Below are 13,569 nucleotides of genomic sequence, written 5' to 3'. Positions count from 1 at the left end.
GTTTTAAAGATTTTGGTTTTCTCCTTGTAGTTCATTGATTGTAATACTTTTCAAAATAATATCCTTCCTTTTTTAAATTACCTTTACTTTTGTTGTTGCTTGTTTTTTTCATGTAAATGTCAATTACACTGAACAAAAATATAAATGCATCACTTTTGTTTTTGCTCCCATTTTTCATGAGATGAACTCAAAGATCTAAAACATTTTCTAAATACACAAAATAACCATTTCTCTCAAATATTGTTCACAAATCTGAAAAAAATCTGTGATAGTGAGCACTTCTCCTTTGCCGAGATAATCCATCCCACATCACAGGTGTGGCATATCAAGATGCTGATTAGACAGCATGATTATTGCACAGGTGTGCCTTAGGCTGGCCACAATAAAAGGCTACTCTAAAATGTTCAGTTTTGCTTTATTGGGGGGGTCTGGGGTGGTCCGAAAACCAGTCAGTATCTGGTGTGACCACCATTTGCCTCACGCAGTGCAACACATCTCCTTCGCATAGAGTTGATCAGGTTGTTGATTGTGGCCTGTGGAATGTTGGTCCACTCCTCTTCAATGGCTGCCAAGTTGCTGGATATTGGCAGGAACTGGAACACGCTGTCGTATACGCCGATCCAGAGCATCCCAAACATGCTCAATGGGTGACATGTCCGGTGAGTATGCTGGCCATGCAAGAACTGGGATGTTTTCAGCCTCCAGGAATTGTGTACAGATCCTTGCAACATGGGGCCGTGCATTATCATGCTGCAACATGAGGTGATGGTCGTGGATGAATGGCACAACAATGGGCCTCAGGATCTCGTCACGATATCTCTGTGCATTCACAATGCCATCAATAAAATGCACCTGTGTTCGTCGTCCATAACATACGCCTGCCCATACCATAACCCCACCACCACCATGGGCCACTCCATTCACAACATTGACATCAGAAAACCGCTCACCCACACGACGCCACACACGCTGTCTGCCATCTGCCCTGAACAGTGAAAACCGGGACTCATCCGTGAAGAGAACACCTCTCCAACGTGCCAGGCGCCATCGAATGTGAGCATTTGCCCACTCAAGTCGGTTACGACGACGAACCGGAGTCAGGTGGAGACCCCGATGAGGACGACGAGCATGCAGATGAGCTTCCCTGAGACGGTTTCTGACAGTTTGTGCAGAAATTCTTTGGTTATGCAAACCCATTGTTGCAGCAGCTGTCCGAGTGGCTGGTCTCAGACGATCTCGGAGGTGAACATGCTGGATGTGGAGGTCCTGAGCTGGTGTGGTTACACGTGGTCTGCGGTTGTGAGGCCGGTTGGATGTACTGCCAAATTCTCTGAAACGCCTTTGGAGACAGCTTATGGTCGAGAAATGAACATTCAATTCACGGGCAACAGCTCTGGTGGACATTCCTGCTGTCAGCATGCCAATTGCACGCTCCCTCAAAACTTGCGACATCTGTGGCATTGTGCTGTGTGATAAAACTGAACATTTCAGAGTGGCCTTTTATTGTGGCCAGCCTAAGGCACACCTGTGCAATAATCATGCTGTCTAATCAGCATCTTGATATGCCACACCTGTGAGGTGGGATGGATTATCTCGGCAAAGGAGAAGTGCTCACTATCACAGAGTTTTTCAGATTTGTGAACAATATTTGAGAGAAATGGTTATTTTGTGTATATAGAAATGTTTTAGATCTTTGAGTTCATCTCGTGATAAATGGGAGCAAAAACAAAAGTGTTGCATTTATATTTGTGTTCAGTGTAGCATTGACTCAATAATGTGAAACAGTGTTTGGCTCAATAAACATTGTAAGGGAAACTTCTGCAGCAATGGAGAGTCAGGACTCCGAGAGACACGAGGAGAGTTGGAGCTTTGATGTCAAACACAGATGTTTATTTACAAGTATCGGCCGGAGAATTCATATCACAAGTCACAGCAGCCAGAGATTCTGACTCCACGGGTGGGTTGCCACATCAACTCTGCCCAGCCTCTCTCTCGATAGACCTTTTAACTAGTTTACAGAGAGTTAATCCACATATTGGGGATGGTGCGTAAACACTGGGAACACTGGAGATATCCCCGATATCTGGAAATACTCAATCACCTGTATGTGGGGCTTAGAAAGCCAGTGTTCTCACAGTCATAAAACCCTCTATGACCGATAGTAAAACTGAGAATAACATCACGACTGCATTATCACATTCCTTACGGGAGATAACGTCAACACACAGAAAAGGTTCAATATCTTAGGAGTAAGGAAGAATTATTCTTTGACAAACATCATTTATTTTGTACATATAGAAGGAATTATTTTCTAATTAGATTAACTATTTCTTTAAATACAAATACCCTTCCTCTCATCAAACCTTGAGTACATCTGCTACAGCTGCAGCACACAGTCCTGGTCGGGGTATGGGGGCAGGTTGAGCTGGTACTTCCTCTCTATGCTGGGGGGCACAAAGCGGCCCCCCAGGAAGTGGTACCGTCCCCTGAACATGGAGGCAGACTTCTTGGGAGCAGTGAGGGAGATGAGCATGTCGGGCTGCAGTCCGTCTGCACTGCCCTGCTCCACATCCCAGCCTATGGAAAACAATAAAGAGGTCATAAGTTCAAGCTTCCACTTTTTAGTGAATATGCAGTACAATTCGTGACAATTAGTTCATTGATGTTCAACATATTTCTGTCTCATGGTAGCACTACAATCAAAGTCAAAGGGTCACCCATATTGATATCATCTGCCTCAGAGCACGAAAAGTCGATTTAATGCAAATTAAATGATTGATTTTCAAGATAGTCTACATTGCTGACACACAAATGAATGGACCATATCAAACCCGTTCCATCCCTGCTAAGAACACTTATTGAATGATTCTACTCACCAAAAAACTGATACATTGTAAATAAATCAATAGTTCCCAAGGCTTCATTTATTTCCCAATTCAAATCAAATGTACTGTAAACTGTCCGGTAACTGCTAGAATCCACTTAAAAACACTGGTACTTGCGTACCATGCTGCGAATGGATCTGGCCCTTCCTACATCCAGGACATGGTTAAACCGTACACCCCAGCACGTGCACTACGCTCTGCATCAGCCAAACAGCTCGCTGCACCCTCGCTGCGAGGGGGACCCAAGTTCCCATCAGCAAGAACACGTGGGTTTGCTATCCTGGCTCCAAAATAATAATAATAATAATAACAACTTTATTTGTATAGCACCTTTCATACAGGGGATTGCAGTTCAAAGTGCTTTACATCAGTAAAAAAATAAGACATAAAATCAGTGTAAAACAAGCAGCAAGAGCAAAGCATAAAGTGGGATCAAATAATTAAAAATAAAAACATGGGGAATAAAACATAGAGATATAGTGCAATGTCAATCACAGAGAATAGTGCAGTATAATAGTGTGAAATCAGTAAAATGCTTTGGTAAAAATGCCTAATGTATTGGCTTCCCTAATATTGTTGGGTAACGTGTTCCACAGTTTTGGGGCGTAGTTTACAAAGGCTGCATCACCGATCTTCTTATGACTCTTTCTGGTGACCTCTAATAGACCTGCATCTGATGATCGCAGTGTTCTGGCAGGTGTGTAGTTCATTCGAGAGTCAGCAATGTAGCTGGGTCCATTTAGAGCTTTGTATGTGAGGAGAAGCACCTTCAAATCAATTCTGAAAGTTACAGGAAGCCAGTGTAGAGTAGCTAAGACAGGACTAACGTGTTCCCTCCTTTTGGTATTCGTCAGTAGTCTAGCTGCAGAGTTTTGAATGAGCTGGAGTCTTCCAATAGCTTTCTTGGGGAGACCAGTGAATAGTGCATTGCAGTGTCTAGTCGGCTAGATATAAAAGCATGAATTAGCTTCTCTGTGTCATGTGATATATGAATGGTCTTATCTTCGCTATGTTTCTGAGATGAAAGAAAGCTATTTTGGTCACTTTGTTTAAATGGGCGTTGAAGTTCAAATCTGAGTCCAGGATGACACCGAGACTTGTCACCTCCGGTTTAATCCAAGTGGTTAAACTTCCTAGATTATTTGTTAGCATCTCTCTTTTTGATTTGGGGCCGACAAGTAGGACTTCAGTTTTGTCCTCATTCAATTTAAGAAAATGATCGTTCATCCATTTGTTTATGGCTGTCAGGCAGTTGCTAATGGAGTTTATGGCTGTCATCATTTGGTTCAGCGGATATGTACAATTGTGTATCATCCGCATAGCTGTGGAAATCTATACCATACTCTCTGATGATGTGGCCGAGCGGTAACACAGAGAGAAAAGAGTAATGGACCTAAGCAGCTGCCTTGTGCAACCCCGTAGCGGCTCTCATGTTTCTCTGATGTATGGCCTCCTGGACTAATACAGAACATCCTTCCTCTGATATATGTGTTGATCCAGTTCAGCACGCAACCAGAGAAACCAATAAGCTTTTCAAGTCCATTTATTAGGATGTTGTGATCAATAGTATCAAAAGCTGCACTGAGATCTAATAAGATAAGGATGGAGATGTTATTTGCATCAGAGTTGAGTCTGATGTCACTAATTACCTTTTGTGAGTGCAGTTTCCGTACTGTGGTATCTTCTGAAACCTGACTGAAACACTTCTAACATGTTGTTTTCTTTAAGATAGGAATTGATTTGGACTGAGACAATTCTTTCCAATATTTGACTGATAAATGGTAGATTTGATATTGCTCTGTGGTTTGCTACTGTGTTGTTATCCAGTTTAGGTTTCTTTAATAGAGGCTTTACAACAGCTGTTTAAAGGCATCAGGGAAGACGCCAGTTTTAAGGGATGTGTTTATAATGTCCAGGACTGGACTGGAGATGCTATCAAACACTCGCTTAAAGAATGTTGTGGGGATAGGATCAATGTCTGAGGTTGTGGAGTTTGCTTCGGAGACAGTTTTACACAGTTCGCTTAGTGTGATGCATGTGAAGTTACTCATGGTTACATTACATACTCTGCTGAGATCGGGTTCATCTCCACCTCCACTAGGATTGATACTAGCTCTGATTGAAGTTATTTTGTTCTCAAAAAACAGAGCAAATTCCTCACATGTAGCTGTTGAGGAGGGCGGGGGGGGGCAGAGACAGGGTTTAGCAGCTGATCGATAGTGGAGAAAAGGACTCTGGAATTTCCGGCATTTTCTGTGATAATTGGAAACAGAATCTTTCCTTGCTCGTCGGATGGTTCCGTTATATGCAGTTAAAGCATCTTTGTAGATTTCACAGCAGATAGTGGTTTTTGTTTTCCTCCATTTTCTCTCTGCTGCACGACATTTCCTTTTTTCTTCCTTGACAACATTATAGTTCAACCAGGGGGAGGCTTTGCTTGTCGATTTCTTTTTAGTTTTTAGTGGGGCAACAGAATGTAATACAGATGATAGTGCATTATTGAGATGTTCTACCATTTCATTCAGAGAGCTGTCATGACTGTGTGGTTCATAGAGTCTGATGAGATCGGTGAACTTTGATTCAGCCATGTCGTTAAGGAGCTTTTTTTGAACTATGACTTCTTTTTTTGTTTTAGTCCGGGTCATTTCAGCATCACAGAATATACAGTGATGGTCAGAGAGAGGTAGCTCAGTTATTGAGATATTATTGATGTTTAGTCCAGTTGTTATCACCAAGTCTAATGTGTTACCATGTCGGTGAGTTGCATTTATTATATGCTGTAGTAGATTTGCAAGCTCTATAGCTTTGGAGTCCGCTTTTTTATTGATATGAATATTCAGGTCTCCGTTTAGGATCACCTTATCGTAACTGGTAACACAGTGAGATCAGCTCAGAGGACTCTTGTATACATGATGGTGAGTGTCTAGGTGGACGGTATATTGTGACAATTATGGTTGATTCAGTTTTGAGTTCAATGGCTAGATATTCCATCGACATGACAAATGGCTGCAACCCCTCCTCCTCTTCAGTTCTTTCTGGGCAGCTGATAAAAGCTGCAGTTTGGTGGACAGGTCTCTCTCATTATTGATGTCGCTGTGTCGTTATTAAGCCATGTCTCCACTAAGAAGATGCAATCTAAGTTATTTTCTTTAATCAGGTCATTAACTAAAAAGGTTTTATTATTCAGAGATCTGACATTTAGGAGGGCTAATTTTATTTGTTGAACTTCTATGTCATGAGAGGAGATCTGCTTTGGCTGGACTTCGATGACTTTGAGGTTAACGGCACGTGCAGGCCTATTAGATGGTGCATAGTTTTTACCATGCCATTGACTGGTTAAGATTACTGGTATGTTGGAGATGGCATGGCATCTGTACTATCGTTGTTTTTCTTCGGGCAGTGAGTCCGGTGAGATTGCACTCCAAAATGGTGGAATGAGCTCCCCATTGACATCAGGACAGCAGAAAGCTTACACACCTTCCGGCGCAGACTGAAAACTCATCTCTTTCGACTCCACCTCGAGCGATAGAATTACTAACAAAGCACTTATATACTAATAAAGGGCTGGCTTACCTAAAGCCAGTTGAGTAGCACTTGAAATGTTTGGCTCTATGAAACCTGATGTACTTTATGATTCTGTTTTCTTCAAGGTTGTGTCTTCCTGGTCGAATGCACTTATTGTAAGTCGCTTTGGATAAAAGCGTCAGCTAAATGCAATGTAATGTCTATGTGTATCAAAATGAGCCGAGCTGAAGCAATGAATCGGACATCATACTTAAACAGAAAAAATGCTAACTAATATGGATAATCGATTCATCGTTATTATAGTTAGATTAAATGTCATGTTAATCCCTCAAATATAGAGATTTCCTGCATTTCTATTTTATAGATAATAGAACATTTATACTTTCGGGTTTTTTGGACTGACATCTGATATTAGAAGACATCATCTTGGACTTTGATAAATGGAGAAAACGTTCACTATGTTCTGACATTTAACGGACAACACCATTCATTATTAACAGAGAAAAGAATCAGCAGAATAATCCATTGGAAAAATACAGGGACTAGTTCAAGGCCTCAGAATAAACTCTGTTTCCCCTACCATTGTCTTGGGGGGGCGCTGCGCCACCCCGACGGAACCCCGCGCCCCCCCTGAAATTCAAGGTGTTTTTTTAATATGTATATAAATCCCAACTGAAGTCATCTATATACGGTCACTTTTCACTTTGAACATGTGCTCTTATAACTAAGCGCTTATGTTATTTATCCAATTGATGTGCATGTTTCAGTGTCCGCTGCTTTGCTTTGCGCATTCACATTCTGTCCTCCACTCTGTTCCTGAAGGGCGGGGCTCCGCTCCCCACACACACATACGAATGCACACACTCACAGTCAGAGACACGAGCGGAGGAAAGGAGGAGAACAACAACGTGTACAAAAGTAAAACAAACCTGGATACTCAGATGTTCTGTCTACACCTGTTGCCTGCGGAGATCCACTGCACCAACTCAAATTGCACCCTTTGTGGATAAACGGAGATCAATATACTAGAATGGTGTTGAGAGAGAGGACTGACCTGAGGGGATGTCGATGCTGGCGATGGGGGAGGTGGTCTTCTTCAGCACGTCCAGGATGGAACCAAAAGGCTCTCGAACAGCCCCCTTAAAGCTGAAGCCGAAGATGGCGTCTATCACCAGGTTGTAAGCCTCGTCAATCAATTTAGCCTGAGAAATTAACGCTTTATTAGATTCTTTCAAAGACCAACAAACATTGTACACATCACAGAGTAGAAACATGTCGCTATATGGTGAAGATCTGAACACATAACTCGGCATCATCACTTGAAAATAATTTATTGTGTTGTCTGTTGCAATAAAAACTCTAACCCTAATGGCCCCTATTTGGATCATTACGCCTTCCTCTGCTCTGCAGTCAAATGGAAGAGATCTAATCACGTGTAATACAGTAACTGAGATAAACAGATACAGTAACTGAGATAAACAGATCACATGAGTCCACCACTGCGGATGCTGCATTATTGATAATAACCAGACCTCTGGCATCTCCGTCAGGAAGGGGATCTCCATCTTCTGGCACTGCGTGGTAAGGCCCTGAAACAGAGGCTTGTTTGGCCTCTTCGGGTACAGGATGGTGGGCTCGTAACCCTACACACACACACACACACACACACACACACACACACACACACACACACACACACACACACACACACACACACACACACACACACACACACACACACACACACACACACACACACACACACACACACACACACACACACACACACACACACACACACACACACACACACACACACACACACACACACACACACACACACACACACACACACACACACACACACACACACACACACACACACACACACACACACACACACACACACACACACACACACACACACACACACACACACACACACACACACACACACACACAAATAGTGACAGTCTGAAGATTTACCACAAGGTAATCCCAGCAATAACAACTACTAATAATAAAAAATACTAATAATCAATCTCTGCTGTAACGTTTCAACCTGTTTTCAGTCCTTTCTATCATGTGCTTGACTTTACACATGTTAAAGACACTCACAAAGAGTTTAAGGTGTCGGGCGCAGACCAGGCCGTCGCCTCCGTTGTTCCCAGGTCCACAAATCACCAGCAGGGACGGTCTGGCCTTCACCAGGGAGCTGATTGGATAGGCCTGCAGGAAAAACACACAGTGAAATCAATGCTCCAAAGCTGAGGTATGGACAGGAGAGGAGGAGTTACTACACAGCTGCTACGGAAGATAAATGCTCCTTGTGATGAAACATCAGAAGTAATCAGAGTACTCCTCGCGTTAGGCCGCAATACGATTTGAAAACATGATGTACTTTGACCTGGTTTCAAGGTCACACAGTGAGCCTTTTCATGGTTATATGAAGTGGTCTTTAAGGTGTGTGTACTTGCATTAAAACCGTACATAGGTATAGAACAGGATCATGCATGAGGGTTTTTGAAGGAATGCTTTACCATCTGGACAGTCACCAGTTGTAATGCCCAAGTGGTTATCTCCCAAAGTCTTTTGTCTAATTGCCTGCAAAGACTTTGAACTTGTATGCACCATTTCTTTCCTTTGAATCCTCTGATTTGGTGTATTACAATTAACATGAGTGTATAGTGAAACAATAGAAGAACAAATACTCAATAATAAGGAAGAGTTTTACTTCATTGGTTGTGACAAACAGAACAAATCACAAGAAAACGTAGTTAAATCAGAAAAACACAATAAATAATAAAAACCGTATCTATTAATGTCCACTACATTGTGCAGGCTGCAGTGATTACTTCCAATGCTAATGAACGAATCGCTAGCTCATCAAATGTTTAAAAGTGAAAATGTGGATATTTAAAACAATGTATGGAGTGTACAGTCACACAAAAAAAGACATCAAGTCTTTGTGACAAATGCTTGGCATCCCGCTTTAAAAGTGTTGGGTTTTGGAAATATTTGCCGATTATCTTTTGTCTATGAACAAATGAACTAATCTCTACAGCTTTCAATGTAACACTGTTGTTTCTATTTCACAATAAGAGCCCTGATATCTCACCCTGGCGATGGCTGTGGCACAGCTGAGTCCAGCCAGCTCCATCAGCTGATCCACGCTGAAGCCGTACTCACTGAAGAGCTCCTCATCGATGTGCTGCGCCTCCTCCTGCCTGCGGACCAGACACCGCTCAGTTAGCTCACACACACACACACACACACACGATTTACTACAACCTTACCCAAGGTATTTGAGGGTCTGGGCCATGGTGGAGGTCTCTCTGCGGCTGAAACAGCCCTTCTTGTGGTTGTTAGCTGCAGCGGGCAGCGGGCATGTCTGACAGAGGACTGCCGGGGCCCGTGAGGTCACCAGGAAGCCGATCCCAAACAGAGCCCGCACACTCAACATCCAGATACACACTGCTGCAACAGAAGAGAGAACACCCCACATGGGTCTCATAGCTATTGCACTGATTCAAGTGGAACTGTGGAGCCCGAACAAGACCGTTTCACATGAAGCAAAGCCTGCAGGCTACGGCTCAGGCAGGCATTTTCCCATGATCTGAAACATTTATATTGAGCAACCAGTCTTGTAAACATTGTAAGTTTTTAGTTAAGATTATAAAATGATCATTACACTAATAAATGTACTGGTATATACGTGGATCCGTGCTACAATCTGTTGTCTGTTAGTGTGATCAAGACTTTGTGATGTTGTGATTGTTATGCGTGTACATGTCCAGGGAGTGCAGATGGAAATGAGCCAATAGCCTCATATGGCATAAGTCATCTGCATTCTTTTTTATATAAATGTATTTTTATGCATGGTAAATTAAATAATTTAAAGAAATAGTGTGTATATTAGGGCTTGGTAATATATTAATTGTATATTGTGATACTGATAATTATAGACTAGATACCGTCTTACAGTTTAGATATTGTAAAATGGCTAGGTGCCCTTTGCTGCTTTCAGTGCTTGCTTGCATTTTCTTATCCCTACGTGCACTCTGGCTGTGCACTCACTGTCCTGCAGCGAAGAGCATCGATCATCCCTGGGCTCTCAGCAAATGCTTGATATGGTTTACAGGAAGAGAGGAGACAAAGTGTCTCTGAGCCAAAGTCATTTGCATTTTAAATCAGAAGGCTGAACTTGTACTTAGGGCAGAGTGAACATTAAACTACATCATCCTGAACTGAAATGATTATTAAGTAGGGCTCCAGGCAATGGCGTAGCCACCATAGGGCCAGGGTGGGCCCAGGCCCACCCAGTTTACTCATTGGCCCACCCTGAGAAAGCTTCGGTGTCATTAAAAAAAAAAAAAAAAAAATGTTATTAATTATTTTATTATTATTATAAAAAAATGTATTCACCCATTGAGAATATCCACGAATTCAAAGTGAAATTCAAGTGAACAAATATCGAATTTAATTAATGTTGTATGTGTTTTGTCCTCTGAACCGAACTCATTTACGGTAACTGATTGTTGGTTCCGGTCATAGGTTCCGGTCATAGGTTCCGGCGCGCGCCATAATAACGTGAGAGAGGCAGAGAGCTGCCTGCAAAATAAATGATGGCTCAAAGTTCACTAATGAACTTTGTTTTTTTTAAAAAGTAGCCAGACTCCAAGAAGAGCCCCCACTGCCCTCATCTAGCAGCGTCATCATTATCATTTTCTGATAACGATGAAATAGCCCCGCCTCCCTCTCCCCACGTCTCCCTCTCCCCACGCCTCCCTCTCCCCACTCTCCTGCTGCTGCTGCTGGGCTGTCAGAAGAAAACAAATGTTAACAGAAACTGCCGCACGGTTCCCTCGTCCCTTGGAAGAGGCGGAGAGGTGGGTGTTTTTCATCTGCTGGTGGACAGTCCGGAGAGATGTACACAGGGTTGGGTTGTAACAGAATACATGTAACGGCGTTACGTAATCAGACAAACATCAAGTGTGTATTCAGCTGGCGTTACATTTGAAAAACGAGTAATCTGATTACAGTTACTTTCGTAAACCTGAAGTGAATACATTTTAGAATACTTATTGGAATTATTGGTTCCTCACAAAATGTAATATTCATTACCGGCAGAACTGTGTGCACACTGCACAGCGCTGCAGCATGTCTGTGAGCGAGAGAGAGATGCAGCGTGTCTGTGAGGCCCCGCCCCCGGACGCAGATGAGAGAGAGAGATCGCTTTTAAAATATATTGAAAGTTAGAAACGGAGATGGTTAGATAAAATGTGCAAGATAACGTTTATGTAGCATTTATTTATTGTCGAAATGATGACATTTATAACGGGATAAAATCAAAGTGAATGGCCTGCTGCTGCTGAAAGCATGGGGCAAGTGACTGGAAAAGGTTTTAAAAGTTATTACATCGTTTCAGATAATAATAATAATACATAATAATGATAATTCATTCTATTTAGGGGCGCCTTTCAAAGCACCTTACAATTCATAACATATTCCAAGGAAAGGTTTTAAGACAGTACAAACAAAGAATGCAGTCCGGGTGATGTTGGTGCAGATGAGAGAGCTGTCCAGAATGACACCAAGATGTTGTGTTTGTGCTCTTGATAAGCCAATAAAACAGTAAAATACGTGTCTCCTGTTCCCCAAAACATACCCATCTGTTATGGAAAAATAAAGTATTCCAAAAGTATTCTAAAAGTAATCTGCCACCGGTACCGGCGGGGATTGTCGTTAGCTTCTGATGCGCAGAAGAAAAATCTGGCCCACCCTAAAGTACATTTTTGCCTACGCTACTGGCTCCAGGTTGCTTTTAGCATCTTTTTCATAAATGGCTGTAAAAAAAACGAAGTGAAAATGATACATTCCCATAGGTCAAATTGTTTTATCTGAATTAATGCTGAAAAGATCAGTGTTTTTTTTAAGTCTGTCTGAATATAACCTATGTCGGGCTCTGGAGCTTTGGCATCACTCTGGTGAGATCAAATATCCAAATCCGAAATAAGGGAAAATAAATGTATCCAATGAGCACATTTCCAAAAAGATGGGTTCAGCCTTACGATATATTTAAGAAATAATTATTTGGGACATTTTACAGTTTAAATCAATAACCCTATAATGTAATAGCTGTTGTCAAAAAAGAATAGCTAGTTGACAATTCAATCTAATTACCTTTCGAATTATATTCAACAGACTAAAGCAGAATTTGTCATATTTTAGAAGCTGAGCAGCAATTATTATTATTATGATGGTACTTTTACAAGACCACTTTCAATCAACTAAAAGTAATTGATCTGCCGTCTACATTTAATATTTTCAAATTCAAAATGTAATTAGAATCTGCGTTCTAAAAAATATATACAATTACGTAAATAATATATGTTTTAAATGCAATGCAAGCCATGCTGATGTTACTTCATTGTATCAACTTTATTTTGTCTGTTGCACACGGCCCCACCTGTATCAGCTTGACTTAATGTACGAGGTGACTTTAGCAGTAAGCAGCATATAAGTTAGCCCTTTGAAGGAGACAGAACGAGTCAAGTATGTTAATTACACATGTTTGTTTTAGTGACAGTTCATAAACGAAATACTTAAACCACATAAAGGTCAAGTTATACTTTTGAATTCAGTCTACAGGCTGTGAAGTTGTTAGCTGAACTTTAGCTTTAGCTTGAGTATACTGACTTCGAGACAAATTATGAATGACACTCACCAAATGCAAGCAAGTATTCCTTTAAAACAACTTCACATGCATATTTTCCTGAACAATGCAGCGACACGACTTACGGATAATTAACAAACGGATGTATAGGAGAGCCGAGAGCCGTGCAACACCTGCAGCCAAACTGTTTCAGCCACTTCCGGGTTTAAAAAAACGCTAATTTCAAAATAAAAGTTCACACAGTGAGAAAGTGCTGTACGGGAAGGGAGAGTATATTTTATAAAAGATTTAATTAAAAAATGGACAGTGTTGGTAATATTGAATTCTACTAATGTGTTTTTTCCTTATCTTATGTTTTCTTTTTTAATTGTTTTTTTTTCATACATAATTCACAAGATTTGTAGGTAAGGTATTAGTCAGCGCCATATAGTCTAGACTCTAAAGCAAGAATGTTCTTTACTAAAAAGATGTACCTGTGTAATT

The 13,569-nt window shown here is 41.4% G+C and overlaps 1 protein-coding gene across 4 annotated transcripts; it reads right to left on the bottom strand.

The window, feature by feature from the left end:
* Positions 1 to 1,868: 1,868 nt before the first annotated feature.
* naxe (NAD(P)HX epimerase) lies at positions 1,869 to 13,312 on the bottom strand. Of its 4 annotated transcripts, none has more exons than XM_034094513.2 (7): positions 13,212 to 13,312; positions 9,707 to 9,887; positions 9,529 to 9,637; positions 8,529 to 8,639; positions 7,943 to 8,053; positions 7,465 to 7,612; positions 1,869 to 2,577 (listed from the first exon to the last, which is right to left on the bottom strand). In XM_034094513.2, the coding sequence occupies exons 2-7, from the start codon at positions 9,871 to 9,873 to the stop codon at positions 2,378 to 2,380; spliced, it is 846 nt and encodes a 281-aa protein (XP_033950404.1). In that variant the 5' UTR covers positions 9,874 to 9,887; positions 13,212 to 13,312; the 3' UTR covers positions 1,869 to 2,377. The 4 variants fall into 4 exon arrangements, with proteins under 4 accessions (XP_033950404.1, XP_033950406.1, XP_033950407.1 ...); XM_034094515.2 differs by having other exon boundaries at positions 9,707 to 9,884; positions 13,212 to 13,301; XM_034094516.2 differs by having other exon boundaries at positions 9,707 to 9,884; positions 13,138 to 13,228.
* Between the last annotated feature and the right edge of the window lie 257 nt (positions 13,313 to 13,569).

The sequence above is a fragment of the Pseudochaenichthys georgianus genome, chromosome 11 (assembly GCF_902827115.2).
Source record: "Pseudochaenichthys georgianus chromosome 11, fPseGeo1.2, whole genome shotgun sequence".
In the NCBI taxonomy this organism is placed as follows: Eukaryota; Metazoa; Chordata; class Actinopteri; order Perciformes; family Channichthyidae; genus Pseudochaenichthys; species Pseudochaenichthys georgianus.
Note: the sequence above shows the minus strand (reverse complement) of the source record. Positions and strands in the feature narration are given on the sequence as shown.

Coding starts and splice junctions, on each gene's coding strand:
- naxe (XM_034094513.2), bottom strand. CDS start 9,873: ATGTTGAGTGTGCGGGCTCTGTTTGGGATCGGCTTCCTGGTGACCTCA. Junction 8,640..9,528: donor GTGCCACAGCCATCGCCAGG/GTGAGATATCAG, acceptor TTTTTCCTGCAG/GCCTATCCAATCAGCTCCCT. Junction 2,578..7,464: donor CAGCATCGACATCCCCTCAG/GTCAGTCCTCTC, acceptor TGTTTTCCATAG/GCTGGGATGTGGAGCAGGGC.